This window comes from Globicephala melas, chromosome 20, assembly GCF_963455315.2.
Source record: "Globicephala melas chromosome 20, mGloMel1.2, whole genome shotgun sequence".
NCBI lineage: Eukaryota > Metazoa > Chordata > Mammalia > Artiodactyla > Delphinidae > Globicephala > Globicephala melas.
In genome coordinates this window covers 5324970-5347300 of record NC_083333.1, presented here as the reverse complement: position 1 = coordinate 5347300, position 22331 = coordinate 5324970, and the positions used below count along the sequence as shown (strand labels likewise).

General features: G+C 39.2%; 1 protein-coding gene across 1 annotated transcript in view; it reads left to right on the top strand.

Moving 5' to 3' along the window:
- Positions 1–1892: 1892 nt before the first annotated feature.
- The window catches only part of NUFIP2 (nuclear FMR1 interacting protein 2), a 28879-nt gene continuing 8440 nt past the window's right edge, over positions 1893–22331 (top strand). Inside the window, exons 1-3 of the mRNA XM_030861962.2 lie at positions 1893–2240; positions 7379–9103; positions 20522–20554. Of these exons, the coding sequence (XP_030717822.1) occupies positions 1961–2240; positions 7379–9103; positions 20522–20554 (2038 nt within the window). The 5' untranslated portion in view covers positions 1893–1960. The remainder of the gene's footprint in view (positions 2241–7378; positions 9104–20521; positions 20555–22331) is intronic.

Here is a 22331-nt window from a genome sequence, read left to right as displayed (position 1 = left end):
TAGCTCTCAAAATGGGGTAAATTTACTCCTCCACCACCCAAAGGGGTCTTTCTTTAAAATTCCGCAAGGCAACGCAAATCCTCACTATAAAGAACAAGTCAAGTCCGGACATGGTTGTCTGAATTCAGTGACATTTGCTCTTGGAAAAAGACTTTTACCTTTTAATTATGCTTTTGTGCTGATATTCATTGATTTCAAAGCACAAACTTTTTCTTTTAAGCTTCTTGTTCCTTTAACATTGTCCTGCTGTAGGAATTCAAGCCACTTTTAAAAATTGTAAAATATACACTGAGGAAGCAATCCACATGTCCATTGCTGAATGAATGGAAAAACAAAATGTGGCATATGCATACAATGGAATATTATTCAGCCTTAAAAAGGAAGGAAATTCTGATATTGATACATACCACAGCATGGATGAACCTTGAAGACATTACGCTAAGTGAAATAAGCCAGACACAAAAGGACAAATATTGTATGATTCCACTTATATGAGGTATCATAGAGATAGAAAATAAAATAACGGTTACCAGGGCATGGGGGGGAGGAAGGAACAGGGAGTTATTGTTTAATGGGTACAGAGTTTCATTTTCTGATGATGAAAAGTTCTGGAGATGGACAGTGGTGATGGTTGCGTAACAGTGTGAGTGTGCTTACTGACACCGGACTGCATACTTAAAAAGGAGTAAAATAGTAAATCTTATATATTTTATGGTAAATTTTAAAAAATCCAGTGTATAACATACATTGAGAAAAATGTATTATACATACATACATATTCAGTTTAAGAAATAATTATACAGCAAATATATGTGTAATCACCAACTAGGTCAAGAAATAAAATATTATCAGAGTGCACCCCTGTGCCCCCATCACAACCGTTTTCTTCCTTCCTGAGTAACCACTGACCTGACTAAACATTTAAAAATCAGGCTGTGATGTGATAATGCAGGATAAGTTAAATCAATATTAGAAAATGCAACCGAGTATCTCTTTAAATTCCAATATTTTCCATATATGCAAAAAAAATTTTTTAACTTAACTTTTAAAGTGCTCTTTCACCCTCTTTCTCTCTTGAAACTCTTCACATTCTAAAACCCTTCTTAGTTCCACAGTTGACCTCACCTGCAGCGTTAAAACAAAACAAAACAAAACAAAAAAACCTACTTCAGTGTAGATTTTAGATTTTCATTCCTCCCACTCTCCCTTGCCTCCAACTACAAAGAAACAATGATTTAAACCCTTTGTGCTCTTTTAGAAAATTACACAGATACCCCATTGTGGAATCCTATAATCCCTTCGTGGAAAGGAAGAGATTAGCATATGAATACAAAGCAAAATGAATCCAGAATACAAAATGATCTACTGGATTGCGAAGCTCTTGTATTTTTAAAAATGTATTTATTTCCTCTTTTTGTATTGCCCCTTTAGTGGTCTCAGGGTTAAGGGAATTGAGCTTCCCCTCTGGTTACCCGGAAAAGGATTTAGAAAGAAAAAAAAAAAAGCCAATAGATTCTAGGAGATGCAAAACCAACAGATGGCTCCCAGAGCCACTGGAATCGCCAGTGGAATCTGCTGCCCTCAACATGAGCTAGCTTGCGGGCGAGAAGTGTAGAAAGTGCTGTTCGCAGACTGCGCAGTGAAGGAGAGAAAGCGACAGAAGAGAGAGCCATAGTGCTGACGTTGAAGGCCCGGCCCTGTAAGGTTGCATAGGGTAAGTGGCGTTGGCCAGCAGGCAGTGGCTAAGGGGAAGGAAAGAGGATTTGGGCTAGGGGCGGGGCCAGAGGCACAGCGTGGCTCCTGATTGCTGGGGTGCGGCTGCCAATCTCGCAGAATCGCTCGGTTAACCAGTGCGCTTGCGAGACGCGCTCAGATATACTGAGTGAGCCCTGAGAAGCAGTCTCAGATCCTGACGGTGCAGCAGCCCGCAGCCTCAGCTAGAGAGTCCCAGCCGCTTTCAATGGAGGAGAAGCCCAGCCAGCCACAGCCTCAGCACCATCACAGCCACCACCATCCGCACCATCACCCCCAGCAGCAACAGCAGCAGCAGTCGCACCACCACCACCATTATTATTTCTACAACCACAGCCACAACCACCATCACCACCACCATCACCAGCAGCCTCACCAATACCTGCAGCATGGAGCCGAGGGCAGCCCCAAGGCCCAGCCAAAGCCGCTGAAACATGAGCAGAAACACGCCCTCCAGCAGCACCAGGAAACGCCGAAGAAGAAAACAGGTCCGGGAGGGAGGACGAATGGGGGAAGGGGGATGGAGGTGGGGGGTAGGGGAGATGGGGGTGGGGCTGGATCGGGGAAACGCGGACGGGGTCAGGGTGTGTGTGCGTGTGTGTCCGTGTCCTGCGGGTCTGGGGAAGCCCCCTTTCATTCTCCGAAAGCTCGGGCTGGGCCCCGGGGTTTGCAGCGCCCTCTTCTCCTCAGCATGGGAGAGGCCCAACCAGGCCAGTGTGACCTTCCCGGCCCGGACTGGAGGGAGACCCGGAGGGTCGGCCTTGGAAGTCTAGGCTTATATTCCTTTCTCGTTTACTTTCTTGCGGCCCCGGAGGGACCCTAATTTGGGGGCCCTGAGTTGGGGGTGAACCTCGCCCCCCCAGGAAAGTCCTTCGGGTGTAACTCAGGAAGGCCTAGCGAATTCCGACTCGGGTGGCGTCGCGAGACCCTTTTGCGTACGGCGATGAGAGGGTAGGGGGGCAGAGTTGAGGAAGTGTCCTCCCTCACCCGCCACCCCAAGCCCACCTGTGGCCTTGGGGTTCCCCGTCTGGGGGGGCGGTTGGGACCCCTCGACTCTCGGGTCATTTCCACCCCTAGACGCCCCTTTCGGGCACCGCACCTCGCAGTCTATCCCCGCGGCTCCCCCCGAGGCCGGCGCCCCGGGCCCGCTCCCCCCAAAGCCGGCGCGGCTGGAATGTTCTCTCCTCCTCGCGGGGCCGCTTCCTGTCCGCCATGTTGGAAGCCGATTCCTGTCACCGACTCCGGCCCACTGAAGAGCGGAGGGGGAACAGTGTCGAGGGGCGCACGGCGCGGCCGAGCCGGGTGGCTGGGGATCCCCCTCGGCGTCACCTCGCTTCCCGCCCTGCGGGGGCGCCGCCGCCCCCGGCCCGCGGCCGCCCCTCCCCCCGTCGCCGGCCGGGTTGTGTAACCCGGTGGCGGCCGCGCGGCCCCGGGCGGGTCCCTGGGGTGAGGGGCGGGGGCGGTTGGGGTGGGGGAGGGAAGCGGCCACGAGGGGAGCGGCCTGCGCCGGGCCCCGCGTGCTGGCGGCCGCATTTCCCGCTCCCGGGTGCGGCGGGAGGCGCGGGCGGTCGGGGCGGGGAGCCGGCCTCGAAGCGGGGCTGAGGGAGAAGGAGGCCGCGGGCGGCGGCCGCGAGCACTACTGGGGCAGGAGGGCTTGGGCGGGGGGGCGGGAGGGATACATTTTGGGTAGAGGCGGTGCCTGAAGACCGGGTGGGGTACCCAGCGGGAACCAGGCTCCCCGGTCACGAGTTTCTCTGCCACAGGAACCTCGTCTCCTGCCAGGTTCGCTCACGACTCCGCCTCTCAGGCTTTCACTTGGGCCCTTTCCTTCTAGCAGCTCATTTTTACAAAAAAAAGCTTGTTCTATCTCTCTCCAACCACCCCAACATTTATTTTCCGGGCTTGGGCAGAGGTTTTGAGGAGAGAGATTAAAAAAATGTTTGATTGAATGGTAGAGAGGGCGACGTTTTTTTGACCCCTTTTTCTTGCCCTTAAGGGTGAACCGAGGTGGCTCATCCATGAGGTTGGTGCACTACCATCTTGCCTGGGAGGAGACTTTTTTTCCATGTTAGAAAGGAAAGGTGTTTTCCGATTTTAAAACCGATATGGATCCCCAAACTCTTCTTTTTAACAAATGTTAAATTGAGGGCAAAAGTCATTTTAGAAAACATTTGAAAAGAAATGAACTTAAAAGTTTATAACCACGCAGATTAAAAAAAATAATGGTTCTTTATAAGTTGAAACGGTAGGAGAATGAATGTTAAATCCTGCGTGTCAAATTTGATATAAGCAGTTACTGAGAGCTGGAGAAAAACTGCTTTTCTATTGCAGATTTAATAGTACTTGAAGAGTGAAATTGGAATGTCAGCTTTTCCATTTTGGGGGGTGGTAGGGACTGATGGTGTGCAGTAGAAATGAACATTAAATTTGTTGAGTATTTAATCCTAAGGATTTGGAACAGTTTAAAAACTGTTAGAAACTATATAATACTAGATCTTTTTAACGTTAGGTTTTTTTCAACTTCAGGTGAAAAAAATCTTACTATGGTTACTTGGACTATAAGGCAGTATTACAGTTCAGATTGGAAAATTCAGTTTTGTCTGTCACGTATTAATATACTCCTGCAGGACTCCTCTCTACTTATGGGGGCAGCCCCTGAACCATTCAAGGTGGCATCCTTCAAATTATAATAGTTTGTCTTATCCTGAAAGGGAATAAATAGGGGAAACTGGGTTTAGCAGTTCTGAGAGAATGTAAACAATTGGGGTGAGCAGCTTTTCTTGTGTGGCCTGGTCACACCACTGTTGCTTCAGCATGCATAGTGCTAATTTATTAAGAAAACTTGTGAGGATTTTTGAAATGTGCCTGTAACGTGTGGAGGTGGGCTTTTATGACCCATTACCCATAAACCTGTAAAGAGTGACAATTTTTCTTTATCCAGAAGAGGGAGCAAGAGAGGGACAAATGCAAATTCATTCGGTAATTTCAGATACTAATCCAAAAGCTAGATTTATCAGAACTCCAGTTCTGCTGAGTCCTTTTGAAGTAGGGTTAGGTGCTTTAGCATGGCAACCCTAAATAATAAAAGCACTTGGAGACTTTTGATTTCTCTCAGTAATTCTATAGTGTTTACCTTTTCTTTCAATATCTAAATTTTTAAAAGAAAATGTCTCTTCGACAGACTTTTTGCAACCAACAAAGTTGCCATGGGAAAATTTTTATATGGTTAAATGAGAAATATTTTTTGTTGTTAAAACTTGGGGGGTGGAAGTATAGTGGCTTCTGGGTGGTTTTTAAGTTGGTGATTTCTGATATCAGAGCCATTAAATAGGAAAAATTTTATTTTAAAGTCTTGGCTTTGGTCCAGCTAGTTTGGACTTTGGATTATTTATTTATTTTTGTGTTTAAGACTGCTTATGTTTGAGATCTGAAAAGTTATGACTAATTGGTCCAAGGGTACAAGCCTTTGTTTTAGCCTGTTAGTATGTTAAATGGTATATATAGTTCTCATTGGTCTAGAGTTGTGCACTGGTAAACTTGTATCTGTTAAAAACCGTTGAGAGTCTCTGTCAAAATTTCTGCTTTTCTAGAGAAAAATAAGAACCTTTTAGAAAACATCCTAAGCAGTGATCTCTGCTGTTTCATAGAATTTTTCCACCAAAAGTTTGATTTGATTGGCTATCATAGCTTTTTTAGCCAGCCAAAAAATAAAATGTACCTTTACAGAAGTTAAGAACTTCTACAAAATATATTCTCTCATGAAACAAGTTCTGTGCCACTATATCTCAAGAATGATTATGCCTTAAGTATGTTTTCTTAAGTTATTTCCTGAAAGTTTATATAATATAATTTGCTCATTTCTCTGATGTGGAGTGACTTAAAATTATAGTAAACAGTGTTGTGAATCTTCTCAGTTTGTTCTGTTTCACATCAAGTTCTTTTAAAACAATGGTTCTCAGGCCTTAGAAAAAATCTTAGTGTCTCTTCTACTCTTAAAGTATACAAAGAACTTTTGATGTGGATTATGTCTATTGATATTTACCATATTGGAAATTAAAACAAATCTCAAAACAAGAAAATACAAGCTCATGTGCCTTTTAGCCTTGACAGGCTAAAGGCCCAAGAGAATGAATGAGAGTGACAAATTATTTATTCCTTTTGGAATACTAAATACTAGGAATACTAAATACTATTGGATTTCCCCCCCACCCCCTGAAAAGCTGCCTTAAATGAGTGTGAGTGTGTGTCTGTATCCATCCTTCTCTTGGATCATGTATCTAATGACTTGACCTCAAGATGCTTTAGGGAACATTTCACAGTAAGGTAGATAAGTTGTAATGCTATTTTACTAGTAAGGAAGTGAGAAAAGTTGTTGACCCGGCTGAATCACCTATAGTAATAAGCTGATTCTGGTGACTGAAGTTCTTAAATTAAACTTGAATACCATAACACTTTTTCAAATTAGATACCTTTCATTGTAGTTTTGTTAGTATCTTACTGAATCATTTGGTTAGGCAGTATGACATAGTGATGGGAAACCATGTTCCAGACAGACTGGAGTTCAGCTTTCCAGTTCTTCCACTTTGTGACTTGGGCAAGTCCCTTAATTTCTCTGAGAGTCTGTTTACCCAAATATAAAATGAAGAAAATGTATCTATAAGAGTTAGTACATAGGTGCTTGGGTTTCATACAGTAGTAGTATGATTTAATGTCTGGGAAGTGTCAATGAATTTAAGACCACTTTTTTTTTTTTTTTTTGCGGTACATGGGCCTCTCACTGTTGTGGCCTCTCCCGTTGCGGAGCACAGGCTCCGGGTGCGCAGGCTCAGCGGCCATGGCTCACGGGCCTAGCCGCTCCGTGGCATGTGGGATCTTCCCGGACCGGGGCACGAACCCGTGTCCCCTGCATCGGCGGGCGGACTCTTAACCACTGCGCCACCAGGGAAGCCCAAGACCACTTTTGAAAAAGTTCACAAGTGTTAGATTTTTGTTTCACAGAATGCAATAGGAACTGCTTATGGTGACCACCAGCCATGTATGGTTTCATAGAAGTGGAATCTTTAATTTTGTTGTAATACTTAGATTTACTGTATCAGTATAACTTGATTTTTCCCAGAAGGTAGCTCTGTTCTTAATTGTAAAAAAATTTTACTTATTTGTTTATATTTAAATTGTTTATTTATTTATTTAGGCTGCACTGGGTCTTCGTTGCAGCGCGCAGTGTTTAGTTATGGTATGTGGGATCTTAGTTCCCCCACCGGGGATTGAACCTGGGCCCCTTGCATTGGGAGCATGGAGTCTTAACCCCTGGACCACCAGGGAAGTCCCTATAAAGGAAATTTTATAACAGCCTTGTGAGAATGATGGGAAGGTTGATCCTGTTAGGTGAGAGATATTATGCTTAAGATGTCATCTTCTTTCTGACCTTAGACTCTGGTTTGATACCAGGTCAGTTCTGTCTCTTGCTTAGTAAACTTCCTAATCTGTGAAATGGGACTGACAAGTGTTTTCTCATAGTTATGAAATAATAACATAAAGCTGAAGTCATAGTGTCTAGTACGTTGTAAATGAATAGTCGTTAAGTGTTATGTACATATTGTAATTTTTTTAACCTTTTTTTCCCTAGGCTATGGTGAACTAAATGGTAATGCTGGAGAAAGAGAAATATCTTTAAAGAACCTGGGTTCTGATGAAGCCACCAACCCTATTTCCAGGGTCCTCAATGGCAACCAACAAGTTGTAGACACTAATCTGAAGCAGACTGTAAAGTCCAGCACCTTTGGGAAAGCAGGAATTAAAACCAGGAATTTCATTCAGAAAAACAGTATGGACAAAAAGAATGGGAAGTCTTATGAAAATAAATCCGGAGAGAACCAATCTGTAGACAAGACTGATACCGTAGCAATTCCAAATGGTGTTGTAACAAATAATTCTGGCTATATTGCTAATGGTTATATGGGCAAAGGAGCAGATAATGATGGTAGTGGATCTGAGAGCGGATATACCACTCCTAAAAAAAGGAAAGCTAGGCGCAATAGTGCCAAGGGTTGTGAAAACCTTAATTTAGTGCAGGACAAAATAATGCAACAAGAGACCAATGTCCCAACCTTAAAACAGGGACTTGAAACTTTCAAGCCTGACTACAGTGAACAAAAGGGAAATCGAGTAGATGGTTCAAAGCCCATTTGGAAGTATGAAACTGGGCCTGGAGGACCAAGTCGAGGAAAACCTGCTGTGGGTGATATGCTGAGGAAAAGCTCTGATATTAAGCCTGGTGTGAGCAGCAAAAAGTTTGATGATCGGCCCAAAGGAAAGCATACTTCTGCTGTTGCCTCCAAAGAGGACTCGTGGACCCTATTTAAACCACCCCCAGTTTTTCCAGTGGACAATAGCAGTGCTAAAATAGTTCCTAAAATAAGTTATGCAAGCAAAGTTAAGGAAAACCTCAACAAAACTGTACAGAACTCTTCCGTGTCACCATCTTCATCTTCATCCTCTTCGTCATCTACTGGGGAAACTCAGACCCAATCTTCAAGTCGATTATCCCAGGTCCCTATGTCAGCGCTGAAATCTGTTACTTCGGCCAGCTTCTCTAATGGGCCAGTTTTAGCAGGGACTGATGCAAGTGTGTATTCTCCTGGGGGTCAGCCACTGCTAACTACTGCTGCTAATACTCTAACACCCATCTCTTCTGGGACTGATTCAGTTCTCCAAGACATGAGTCTGACTTCAGCAGCTGTTGAACAAATTAAGTCCAGCCTTTTTATCTACCCTTCAAATATGCAAACTGTGCTGTTGAGCACAGCACAAGTGGATCTACCCTCTCAGACAGATCAGCAAAACCTGGGGGATATCTTCCAGAATCAGTGGGGTTTATCATTTATCAATGAGCCCAGTGCTGGCCCTGAGACTGTTATTGGGAAATCATCAGATCATAAAGTGATGGAGGTGACATTTCAAGGGGAATATCCTGCCACTTTGGTTTCACAGGGTGCTGAAATAATCCCCTCAGGAACTGAGCATCCTGTGTTTCCCAAGGCTTATGAGCTGGAAAAACGGACTAGTCCTCAAGTTCTGGGTAGCTTTCTAAAATCTGGGACTACTAGTGAGAGTGGAGCCTTATCCTTGGAACCCAGTCATATAGGTGACCTGCAAAAAGCAGACACCAGTAGTCAAGGTGCTTTAGTGTTTCTCTCAAAGGACTATGAGATAGAAAATCAAAATCCTCTGGCGTCTCCTACGAACACTTTGTTAGGCTCCGCCAAAGAACAGAGATACCAGAGAGGCCTAGAAAGGAATGATAGCTGGGGTTCTTTTGACCTGAGGGCTGCTATTGTATATCACACTAAAGGTAACTTATTTGTTTCCTATATGAAGGTTCTTACTGGTCATTTTAATGTACATTTATTGCCTGTTGTATTAAGAGTGAAATTTGGAAGCTACTATGAGATTCTTTAAGAATTCCAGAGCTTAGTTGAGAATAACAATGTTGATAAGCAGCTGATATCAGACTCTAATTCAGGGTCTTTGAAAACAGTATGGTTAAGGTTTAGAAGGAATGTTCACTTTTCCAACTTAAAAGTGTTTCTTTTTATATAGACAAGGATAATTGACCTCCTGCCTTTTGTTCAAGGAATATTAAATTTTTTCTTTGAACAGGTGTTGCCTCTCCTTTGCTTTTTATATCATATGCTGCTTTATTAGTGAGCTCACTTGTTTGTTCTAATTTGCTTAAAATGAGTAGGAGCAGTGTTTTGGAGGAGTCCAAAAAGGTGGAGTGTCAACTAATTTTTTCTCTTATAAGAAGGAATAACGGGTGCTAAAAGGTAGCTAGAAAATAATCAAACTACAATGGCAGGTACAATCATCATTGTATGGACCAGGCTCTTGGGAGTCTGCGCCTGTTACAGCCCCAAAGCCCATGTTAAAAAAGAACCAGATATCTTTCAAGCTCCATGTTAATAACCTTCTTAGGATAAGGCTTATTTGTGTCTTAAGGAAAAATTTGCTATTTGGCATAACTAATTTAAATCCTTAAAATAATGTTTTTTTGGTTTGTTTGTTTTTGCAGTATTTTTGTAGCCGTTTTTTAAAATTTATTTTTTATTGAAGTATAGTTGAATTACAGTGTTGTGTTAATTACTGCTGTACAGCAAAGTGACTCAGTTATATATATATACATTGTTTTTCATATTCTTTTCCATTGTGGCTTATCACAGGATATTGAGTATATAGTTCCCTGTGCTATACAGTAGGACCTTGTTGTTTATCCATTCTATATATACCAATTTGCATATGCTAATCCCAAACTCCCACTTAAAACAATGTTTTTTGTTTCATGAATGATGTTTACAAATGATGTTACAAGTACCTCTGTGCTTTGGAGAACAGTGGTTTTCAGTTTTCCTTCTCTACCTCCCCCACCTCCCCTAACAGAAATCTATACCCCATGCGTGCATGCACACGCCTAATATATACTGCACAGTCCCATTTTTAACAGTAGCTCATTTAGGCAATGATTTGCATCTGCAGCGAAGAGATAGCATATCAGATAATAGGGGTAAGGTAATTACCATATTCTCCCTGGAAGAATCACTGCCTCATAGATGAATAACAAAGCTATTTATGTGACTTCTAAGCAAATTACCTAGTCTCCATACTTTAGCTGCAGATTGTAAGACATTTAGTAAAATAAGCAGATATCCTTTTAAATTTTTCTTCCTTTAAAAAATAGGAGTAAATAGTAGAATTGCCTTCTGGGAGTTTAGGAGTAGAAATCCTGGCAGATAAAATTACCTGTTTTCACTTTTCTCCAGCACTGCTCTTCGGAAGTAAATACGCGTTAATCAAGAGCTGGGTGTTTTTAGGAAAGTTAGGGTAAAAAAGAAATACTTAGTTTCTTAAGACATTGATTAATTATATGTTAAATTCTGCCAGGGGAGTTGGGTGTTTTTGATATTTTCTGTGCCATCTGCCCTCCAGAGACCGCTGTACTTGGAAAATCTTTACTTTATACTGGTGGTGGTTGTGTGAGCCTGAGAAGATATCTGGTTGTGTTATGTTCTCCCACAACCTGGAAAAATTCTGGGACAAGTTGTTCCATTGGGAGCTTGGTTGTTGGTATTATGTATGATGTTTATTATGGAGAAATGCAGGCCTTTTTAAATGGCAGTATTCTGTTTATTCTTAGGTATTCTGTATATGCACTTGTCCTATAGATGGGCTAACTAACTGTGAAATCCATGGTATTTAGATAAGCTAAATACCCCTACATGGATGCAGTTGTACTTACTTTTGCTGATGTAACTGAAAGATTTGCTTTAGTAAAGTGCATCAGTTTGAGTTTTGTAATTGGACATTATTGAGATGAAATTGGTATTGATTTTTTTATTTTCCTCCCTAGAACAAACAGGTAATACTCAGTTCAATTAGGTCCCAAAGTGGCAGGTTCTTTGAATTCCTACCAAATCCATTAGGTCACTAATTTTTCTTTTATTTGAATTTGTTTTGGTCACAACCTTTTGAAGATATGAAGATCTTTTTCTTAAAGGAAGGCTTGCCCTTTTTTCAAGTGTTCTAAAAGAGGCAATAATCAGTGGGGCTTATTGGACTATCCTTTAAAAGAGCACTTGTATTATTTTCTTGATCCTTTAGTATGATCTTTAAATGTTCAAAAGTAAACTAGTACTGAGTAAGTTGAATGAAGTTAGACTTAGAATTGAAAGTTCTGTGCATACTTCCTAACTTCAAAAATAAGCCCTTCAGCAACTTTATTTGGAAATAGTGGGTAGGAGGGTGCATTATGTCAGTTCGACAGGAATGGCACATTTTTTAGATTAAATATTAATTACCTGTGGTCTTAAACATTAGTTACTGCAGATTTTAAAAATCTGAATGTTTAGTTGAGGGATGTGAAATGAAGATACAGTGAGGCATAAAAAAGGAATTGATGGGAATTCTTGTTCTTGGGATTTTTCTTATAGCTTTTGATATAAATATGCTACTAACTTTTCTTAAGAAGTAAGACTGTTAATCTTTGTGGTTTTGGGGGGAATATTGTACCATGACATAGCAGTACCAGTATTTAAGTTAAGAGGTAGGTCGTCTTCTCCTATTTATCTCAAGTGACACTTGAATTAAAACTTTAAAGTGATAATTTTTTAATTGATTATGAAAAACTTAAGTATATATAAGTATATAAATATATTTATGTATATTTAAAAATGGAGCCAAATAGTACAGTGAACCCCAGTGTGCCCATCATCCAGCTTGAACATTTAGAAAACATTGTCATTCTTATTTCATCTACCCACCTCCACACTCTTAGGAGTTTTTAAAAGCAAATTCCAGGTATCAGCATTTTACTCATTGATACTTTGAGTATGTTAGGGTGATGGCTTTTAATGCACATACCCAAGACGTATAACCATTGCCACCTTCAAAGTAATTACTCAGAATGCTTAGTTAGTAGAACTCTTTGATTTGTTGTCAAAGGCTTAGAATACTAGATCCTAACTTTCTGAGGTGATATCTTTAGTTTTGAAATGGTCTAAAGTCATTTGAATCCAAGAAGTAACATTGATTGGTGTGAGTTGTGTGGTTAATGTGTTAATTTAAACCAGTTAATTTATCTTGCCTGGCTAATACTGCACTAAAGGATATTAAGCATTCAAAATGCTGACATTTTGGAGTATTCATTAAATAATTTGATTTGATAAAATTTACCCAGCACATAGAGACGCAGGGGAGATAAATAGTGTAAGATTTAATTTTTGATGGTTGGGGTGAGTCAAAATGAAAGCTGTCTAGTATAAAATATTCCTAAGGCAGCTCTAGGCTATTGCATGAAATTTTAAAAAATTGTTTATGTATTACCTCCACAGGTGGCAGGTTATTGGCATAAGTGGTTTGATCCACTCGAGTTGGGTCCTGGATTGAAAGAAATTTTTAACTCACTGGGTGGTTCTAATTGCCGACTAGGATTGGGACTCTAGGTCTATAGAGAACTTTCCTCAGCTTAATTCTTTTTTTTTTCTTTTCTGTCACAGTTTTCTGTACTTCTAAGGAGTTGTGCAATAATTTGTTTTCCTCTTAATGTTGTACCTACCATAGGCCTAGTTGTGGAAGACTTGCTTTCACAGGATGAGTCTTTTCCTTTAAAGAACTTCAGTAGAGGAGAAAACAATAAACAAGTTTTAAGGCAAGGATTTTAAATGTCATAAGAAGGATAAAAATAAGAGATTTTAGTTGGGGGAGAGAGAGTTTCTTACTGGAGTAAAGGTAGGAAGAGCAAATGCAGGGTATGTTTTCCTGGAGGCAGTGGCATTTAAACTGGATTTTGATGGATGGGGTAAGATTTTTGACTTAATGAAAATACAGAGAACAGAAAGATAAAGAACAGAAAAGTTGGAAAACAAGTAAGGTAGGAAGATATCCATTTTGGATGTGGTGAGGGGATATAAAAGAGAAGGAAGGTAAATTGCCAGATCATGGAGGTTTTTAATTTCCATCTGGAGGCAGGGGGAGCCACTGAATATCAGGGAGATAGGCAAGTAGAATGAAGTAATTTAAACTGACAAAAGACAGGGGTTTTAATGCTATTCCTAATTCCTATGTACTTGGGCAAATCATTTATCATTTTTAGGCCTGGGTTTTCTAATTTTATAAAATAAGTATATCAGCCTTTGTTTTGTGTTACCAGATTGTACTCAACTGCTGTAAAAACTGGGTTGGTATTAAACAATTGACTTGTAGATCTCTGTTTGGGTAGATTAATGTGGCACCAATTTGTAGAGTAGATTAGAAGCCATTTTTCTGGTGACTAGAAGTAAAAGATTAGTCAGACTCTTGGAATAGTCCCGGCAGAGAAGTAACAAAGATTTCCCCTTTGTATTTGCAGTCATGTGAATGTATTATTCATCCAAAAATGAACAAACATTTATTTTTTTAAAGTTTTTAGATTGGGTAAGGGCAAGAGGGAACTGATAAATATTTCTACATCTGCAGGATAATGGGAAACAGGATTTTTAAAAAATTTTTATGTATTTTTTATACAGCAGGTTCTTATTATTTTATACATATTAGTGTATATATGTCAATCCCAATCTCCCAAAGGAAACAGGATATTGAGGAGGCAAGTTATGGTTAATTAAATTGATCCATAAAACTGACGGGAACTATACATACAGTTTATATATTTGTTCACAAAAAGATCTGAATATTAAATTTTCTCCTGTTAACACAGTGCTTAATAAGCCTTTTCACTGTATTGCATTTGCTCCATAATTGTGCCATCAAAGCTATCTTTCTAATAATCTTATTAATAGGTACCTGCAGATTTGAGTTTGGTTTCAGTCCTAGCTGAATATCCTATTGGGAAGAGTCCTTTTTTCCCCTCTCTGTAATATGGAACATATAGGAATGTATGTGACAAGTAATTCTTAATAATTGTGTGAGATCCTTTTTTCCCAGTGACTTTCCATTTTAACATCCATACTGGGTACTTGATTTCTCATTAATTCTGCTTTATGAGTACAGTAATTTGCTACTAATCTGGAAGGTAACTTGTAAGGAATTTAATAGAAGCTAAAATTTAACCCCTAGATTTCATTAGCTGAAGTCCTGAGGGAAGTAATCACCCATGCTATAAAAACAGAAATTGTCTATTACTTTCATAGTAGTGGCAGTTTCATTGTAAGCAACTTGAATTTTATATTTAACCTTTAAAAGTAATCTGGAATAGAATAAGTGCTCCCAAGTTTCGATTGTGTGTATTTAGAGGTTGTCCAGACAATTCTGTTGTCTGTTGGTGTTGCTCCAAATTGGGAATGTAGGATTGAGATTGATACACTGAAGAGTTCATTAAGCATCTACTGAAAAGGTGGTGACTTAACAACTACCTTAATCAACTTTACTTGAAAATGTACAGTATTTCTTTATGGGTATAGTCAAAATGAAAAGAAAAAGAAAAGGGTGGGGAGAAATTTCTGACAAGCAAAAGAATAGGTAGGTAGGTACAGTGACTGGTTGAGAAGGAGGAAGTCAGGATAGCAAAACACAGTGTTGGGATAGCCAGAAATCATCAAAGGACAGGTAAATCTAAACTAGAGAAAAAGCAGAATTTAAATTTATGCCACCACCCTTGCAGAATTTTACAGAAATTGATCTAAAATGTCTTAATAAGGGGTTGGAAGGCATGATTACTGATAAATTGATCTGGGGGTTCTCATTTGTGGGAATCAGCTTGTTTTGCCTTATATATGATTTCTTTTTGTGGGGAGCCATTACGTGCTTCTTAAAATGTTTATAAATGATTTTTTTAAAATGTTCTATTAAACTGGGACAGTAGTATCTTTCAGTTTTAAAGGCAAACAGTTAAGCTTTTAGTTAGCTTTAACCCTCTTCAGTCTTTTTCTTTGAAGGATTTTAGAATTAGAAGATTAATCTATTTGGTTGAACCACATGAAATGGCTGTTTTTGTAGGTCAAAACAGGTTGAATAATAGCAGTTTCAAATGGGTCTACCTAAAACTACTTTTCTATATTATTACTTCCTTGACGGATGTATGAGTAGTATTCCGTTCAAATCAATATTTATTTACTATGTCAAGCACTGTGTGTGGTGATAAGCAGATGAAAAGAGAGGGTTCATGTTATTAAGGAACTCAGTCTGATGGGGAAACATATGGAAAGAAATTACTAGTGTCATTCCTCTATAGAAAAATGCATTTAGAATATAGAGAAACTGCTAAGGTGAATGGGTGGGGTCAGGGGATGAGGGTAGTCAGGATTCAAAAAAGAAGTGAACGTTGGCTTATTTATTTGTAGAAGGAGAGTCAGAATATTTTAGGTGGAAGTGAAATAGTGTTTGAAGATTGCCAGTTACTCAGTTTGTTTCAAGGAAGGTGAATGGTGCAAGTTAAATCTTTAACTTAGTCATTGAATTTATTAATGTATCAGCCACTGTGTCAAATGCTAGAAATTTATTTATTTCATTTCTTATTTTTGGCTGCTTTGGGTCTTTGTTGCTGCGTGCGGGCTTTCTCTAGTTGCAGAGAGCAGGGGCTTCTCTTTGTCGCAGTGCGCGGGCTTCTCATTACAGTGGCTTCTCTTGTTGCGGAGCACTAGCTCTAGGTGCAGGCTTCAGTAGTTGTGGCTCGCGGGCTCTATAGCGCGGGGTCAGTAGTTGTGGCACATGGGCTTAGTTGCTCCGTGGCATGTGGGATCTTCCCGGACCAGGGCTTGAACCTGCGTCCCCTGCATTGGCAGGCAGAGTCTGAACCACTGCGTCACCAAGGACGCCCTACAAATAAATTTTATATGAGACATACACAGAACCAGTCTCCATGTAGGCAAGTGGGAATCCATTGAAATGTTTTGAGCAGTGTGGTCACTTTCAGATTTATATTTTTAAAGGAAGAGAATTATAACCATGGTGTAGAAAATAGAAAGTGAGGCTCAGTTAACTGCATAAGAGAGCAGTTAAAAGACAATTTCAGAAATGTGCATAGGATACCACTGCTTGAACCAGGGCAGTGGCACTGGGCTAGAGAAAAGGGGATAGGTAACTAGAAAGTTACAAATGTCTTAACCTTGGGTAAGAGTTGCAGTAGTTGAACACTCCCTCCCTGAATTCTCTAGTTTCCATTTCCTTAACTCTACCCACTCTTCCTACTTCCTGTATGTTTGATATAACCTTCCTGGTATCATTCTCTTTTTCTCAAATGTTGGTGCTCCTTCAGTCCCCTTTTCATGCTTTTGAACTCCTGGGTAATCTCATTTAATTCTGTTGCTGTGAATTAAGCTTAAGACTTCTTCAGCTGCTTTTATGCTGAGTTCAGACCACGTATATTCAATTCAACATCACACCAATTCTGTGTTTGTAAAACTGAATTCATTTTTTTCCTAAAACCTGCTCTTTCTTTCTTGCCTTCCCTCTCAGGGAATTAACATACAATACAAATACAGCCCTTATCGTTAGGTTTATATGGATCCTCTCTAACATCCCCATTCTTTTCTATCTCTAATACAACTGTCCTAAATTCTTTACTTCTGCAGTAACATTTACTGGGCTCTTTTTCTGTATTGTCATTTCATCCATTCTCTTCAGCTGCCTTGAGGAATCATTCCTAATATTTAGTTAATAACCTCATATTTCTTCAGTAGGTTCCCTTCACCGATGTAATTAAATAACAAACTTTTCTTTATGAATGCTTTGTGCTCTTCCCCCAAAATAGCAAAAAGGCATTTTTCTTTGTCTAAATCTTTCCTTCTTGATGACTTTCAGCTTTGTTCCCTGAATAGTGTTGTTGTCTAAATCTTTTCCTCTTAGTGACTTACTAAATTACCTGTGACTGCTAAAGCCTGGGTCAGGAAACTTGTTTTATAAAGGACCAGATAGTAAATATTTTAGGCTTTGTGAGCCAGTCTCTGTTGTTATTGGTTCAGCCTTGTACACAAAAGCGGTGGGCGTGGCTCTGTTCCAGTAAAACTTTATTTGCAAAAACAAGTGGTATGTAGAACCCAGTTGGCTGACGGCTTTAAATTAGCACACCTTGTTTAAAATACCATCAAGCTTTGTTTGTGCTGATGTTTCTTCTACCTAGAAAAGCTACCTACCTACTCTACTAAGCTCACAGAGGCAGAGCATTTCCTTCTGTTTTTGTATCTATATCCCTATCCCCTAAGTAGTGCTTTTTAATCCACTTGGAATTAAGAACTTGTAGGTAATTGGGCATTTACTACAGGAAGCCTTGAGATAGGGAACTACATAGAAGGTAGTCTGCTTTAGAAAATTGAATGTTACATTTTATTCATTTGAGTGGCATTACTAAATATTTGAATTTTTAAAATTTTGATACAGTAAAATTTCAAATTTGGGTGGTGGTAGTTTAAATGATAGAATCATGACAAAATTGCCTACCAAGTTTGGCCCTGTGGCTGTTTCTCAATAACCGTTTACATAATTGGATGATGTGATTCCTGTTTTAAAAGAACTGGGAAGTTAGACGTGTGTGTGTGTGAGTGCATGTGTGTAGAAGAGGGCAGTGTTAAAAGTAAAAAGATTAATGTTATGCTATGTTATGATTCTGTATAGTTGAAGGTGCCTTCTGTAGGCTTCTTTATACTTGTTCAGCTTCTCTTGTTATAAAGTTAAACAGAAACTCATTTCATATTTAATGTCTGAATCCAGACTTTTGTAACCTGAAAGAGGGCAAAATGTCATTCAGTTCTTTCCCATGTATTCTCTGTCACTAGCTTCTTGTTAGTCTTTTTAGAGTGGTTGAAGCATGGCATATAATCCTGCAAACAATATTTGATTTATTTCCCCTTCTTTTTCATCTTAACTTGGAGTTTCATGGAAACATTAAATTCTAGTCAAGGAGATCAAGTTGCTACTAGTTATAGAAGTAATTGATATTAAATAGCAGGAAGGGGAATTGCATTCATTTCTCAGTACAACACTGCAGATAATGCTGATTTCCTGGCTGGAAGCTAGGCTGGCCCATGACTAATTTTTTAGCTAAGTCAGCATCCCTTTTCCCTCCTCAGGAGTCAGTCAAATTCACTACTCCAGAGCCCATATATGAGGGTAATAAAATTTTCTTGCCAGAAATAATTTAAAATTATTAGAGTAGAATGTAAAACTGAATGTCCTAGTTGAAGCTAAGGAAATGTCTTCAATCCACTAAAGAAATGGGATGTTTGCAAATAGTTACTTTTGTCTTTATTCTAAATGTGTATGTTTACTCAGCTTTAGAAGTACAATAGTATGCTGCTACTGTGACTCTTGAATGTAGTGCCCTTCTCCCGCCCCCCCCCCCAAAACAGGGTGGGGCAGCGGCAGGTTGAGGTTTTCGGCTGGGAAGAGAAAGGAAAATGTTATAGCATAGGCGGGCTATAACAATGAAAAGTTCTATTCTTTTCTTTTCTCAACATACAACTAAATATAGATGTATCTTTGCATTAAGCAGACTTTAAATAATGAGCATCAAGTAATCTGTGTATACACAACTCAGGAATTTATCTGTTGCAAAATGGGAGATTTCTGTACTTTAAAAGGGGGAAAGGTGGTTGGATTAATTTTTTCTGTAGTGAGGTCAACCAAAGGAAGGCTTATCTTCGGACTTCTTAAAGTAAGCCATTCTGAGATCCAGAAGTTTGTAGATAACAGCTCTAATGACTATTGCAGCTACTCCTAATTGCCTGAAACTAGTGGGATTAGAAATTATATTGAAGTGATAGATACATGAGTGCCATGACTAGAATTCCTTTCCTGATATATCTTCTTTTTTTTCCCAGATTAGACTGGTTGCAATTCTCTCTCCTTAGACCTCCTAGGAGATGGGAATTTTCCTGGCAATCTTTAGATGGGCATCTGCTCAGCAATTTAAAGGCCATAGCATCCATCTAAGCTCTTGGACCAAGTGGCAACCAGTGCATTATTCCCAGTCTTTGTTTAGTCAGGGAATTGCTGTGATACCTTGAATGGGATTTTATCTGGGTAATTCTTTGATCATTTTGAATAATTAACCCATTACTCCAAACATCCAATTTTGACAAATTTTCAAAAAATCTTAGCAGGTTTTTTAGAAGTGAGTTTGATGGGGTGGGGGCAGGGAGAATGTGATTCTACCATTCCCTGACCCCATCCATTCACATAAAACAAAAAGTAATAATTTTAGATCTAGATGACACTTACTTCCTTTAGTCCTGGGGAGCTATTATATTGTACCTTAACTATAACCCATGTTCAGATGTATCTGATCTTAATGAGCTCCAGTTTTATTTTTCCTTAACTATAATTGGTTGCTGATAAATTATAGAATACAATTACAGACAGTCCAGTTATACAGAATAAAAATCACCTTTTTGTCTTTTCAAAATGGTAGTTATAGGGCCGTGGAAGAGCACTTATTCTCAGTGTTAGTTATAGGTCATTCCCATTACTAAGTAGTTTTTGTTTACATTAATCTCCTTTCAAGGAACAGTTCTTAGGTTCTTGTGGTGTAATAGTCGTCTACTGTCTTATTCCTCAAGGCTTCAAATATCCCTTCTGTGAAGCTTTTTCTTATGCTTCCAGGTAGAGTTTTTCTTGCCCTCTCTCTGTATGTCAGTACAGTTTGGTCATGTACCTACTTCCCTTATTCTAAGATACTAAAATAGGCACATGGTAAATGATCACATTTGAATGGAATTGGAACAGATAAGCGTTGTGTGTTATTAATAAATAGGTATGGATTGACATTTTGACCTTATGGGTTAAGAAGAGTAGGTTGGGTTTGTAGGAGAGAACTACTTACCTATAACACAGAGTTAAGTAAAATTTTAATAAGGCATTTTAAGTGTCAAGCTTAATTAAATTTGATGACTGCTTCATTCAAAAGACGTCGGCACCTTGTTGAAGGATGATGGGTTGACAAAAAATACTTGGTGTTTTTTAATAACAATGAGCTATTACAAAAAAACATTTTATCTGTAGCATGCATGTGCATATCTTTACTGTTTGTGCAGACAGATTGTTCTCTTGGCAATTTGATTTCAGGTAATAATTGATTTTCTGTAATCAACATTTAAGGCCATCTCAATGACACGCTCAAGAATTAAAGGAAAATATGAATATTTTATCTGGGTTTCATAGAACCCAGCCCTACCTCCAGCCCAGCAATAATCCGTCTAGGTTTTTTAGGTTTAAAGTGAAAAGCATAGCTTTAAACTTTGCTCTACAAAACTTGGTGTATAAAAGTAATCCTTTTTTTCCTTCTTTGCAGAAATGGAATCTGTTTGGAATTTGCAGAAGCAAGGTAAGAATGGTTAGGTTACCTAAAATGTCCTTATGGCCAGTCTTTATCTGTATTTGTGTGATAGACAAAGGGTAGCCTAAGAACTGAAATTCATAGTTCATAAAAATATTAGCTGTTTTAAAAACCTTATTTGGGCTGTATATTCTCTGCAAAGAAGGTTAGAAATCTACAGAATAGCAGATTAGCTTCCTTCACTCCCGTAAACAAGATGTGAGTAGCAGGAGGGCAGAGGGACTGGATAATCCACATCTGGATAATTTGGAATTTTCAAAAAACTGAAAATTGCTTATCTTAATTATTGAGTGCTTTGTTTCCAAATACAATAAAATATGTTAGTTGTGGGATACCTGAAATAAAGTGAGTATTGGTTTGGAGAGTCAGTCACTAATAATAGATTTTGGCTTTCAGAGCCCTGTAAGCCCACCTACAGGGCTGGATCCCACTTGCCATGCACCTTGCTAGTTAAAATAAGTGAATTTCAGATGAATGTGAAAGTCCTAGAATTTCAGAACTTGAAGGCATTAGAAATTCTGTTTTCTTACTACAAATTAGGAAACTGAGGCACAGAGGGGTTACTATATAAACTAGAAAGTGTCCGGACTAGAAAGTAAGATTCCCCGATTTTCCAGCATTGCTTCTTCTTCCATCCTCTCTCTTATTCTTAGGCCAGGTCTTTTTTGTCTAACACAGCCATGACCTGAAAATAACTAGCAAGCTCTTAAATTATTTTGAATTGCTTTCTGTGTACCTCCTTATTCAAACACACATTTAAAACATAGACTAGAAAATATACCCTGCAGAAGTAGACCTACCTGTTTTTTACTCTAAAATGGTTATTAACTATTAAGAATTGAGCGTTGCCTTCCTGGCAAGCTGCTAATGGATGTCCCTTGGAGTTCTAGAAAGGATATTGTTTCTGGACTAAGTTAGATTGATTCTTAGCCTCAGGTGAGCTTGAATTCTTCGATATTATTTTCAGGCCTTTATACTTTTCTATTAGGTTGACAAGTTTTATTTTCATTAAAGCATGTGTACTTCAAAAAGTTCTTAGGGTAGATAGACATAGTATGTAATAAAAACATTGCTCTCCAGAAGAGGGGGGCATACAGATAAATAATGGGAATTTAAAATAACACTGGAGTCTTTGCCCAGACACATTCTGACTGTTTTATACTTCAACCTAGGATATCCACAGGTTTTTGCTGTTGCTGAGAATAAAGTCTGGTGGTGCTATGGGAAATTAGAGGGAAGAAATAAGTAATAATTAGGACGGAACTGGTAGTTTTGCTTTAATTTAACCTGAAATTTTTGGTGCTAGGTGTTTCTTGAACAGTTCCTTAATAGACAATCCACATTTCTTAAATAAATTTTGACTTCATTTTGCTGAGAAGAACAAAAGAAAATAAATCTAAGTGTTTACTTTAGTATTGGATTATTGATGACTTAACCTTTGTCTGCTTTTTTCAAATGTGCTACTTTTATAATCAGGAGAAGCACATTGTCCTGGTTAATTGAACTCAACCCTCTTAACCTGTAGGCGTTGAGGCCCCTCACTGGCTCGAGGACCTTTATGCTGGGAATCCATTGAGGCGGATTTATTTGAGAAAAAGTGAATCACACATGTGTTGATACAAAGAGGAAATGGCCTTTAAATTGTGTTTTCATAAAAGGAGTTTACATGATGATGGTTATTTGGGATTTGTTTTTTGAACATGGGCATTTGGGGATTTCAGACTTCGTTTTTATTTATGTGTTTATTTTTTAAACTTCCCTCCAG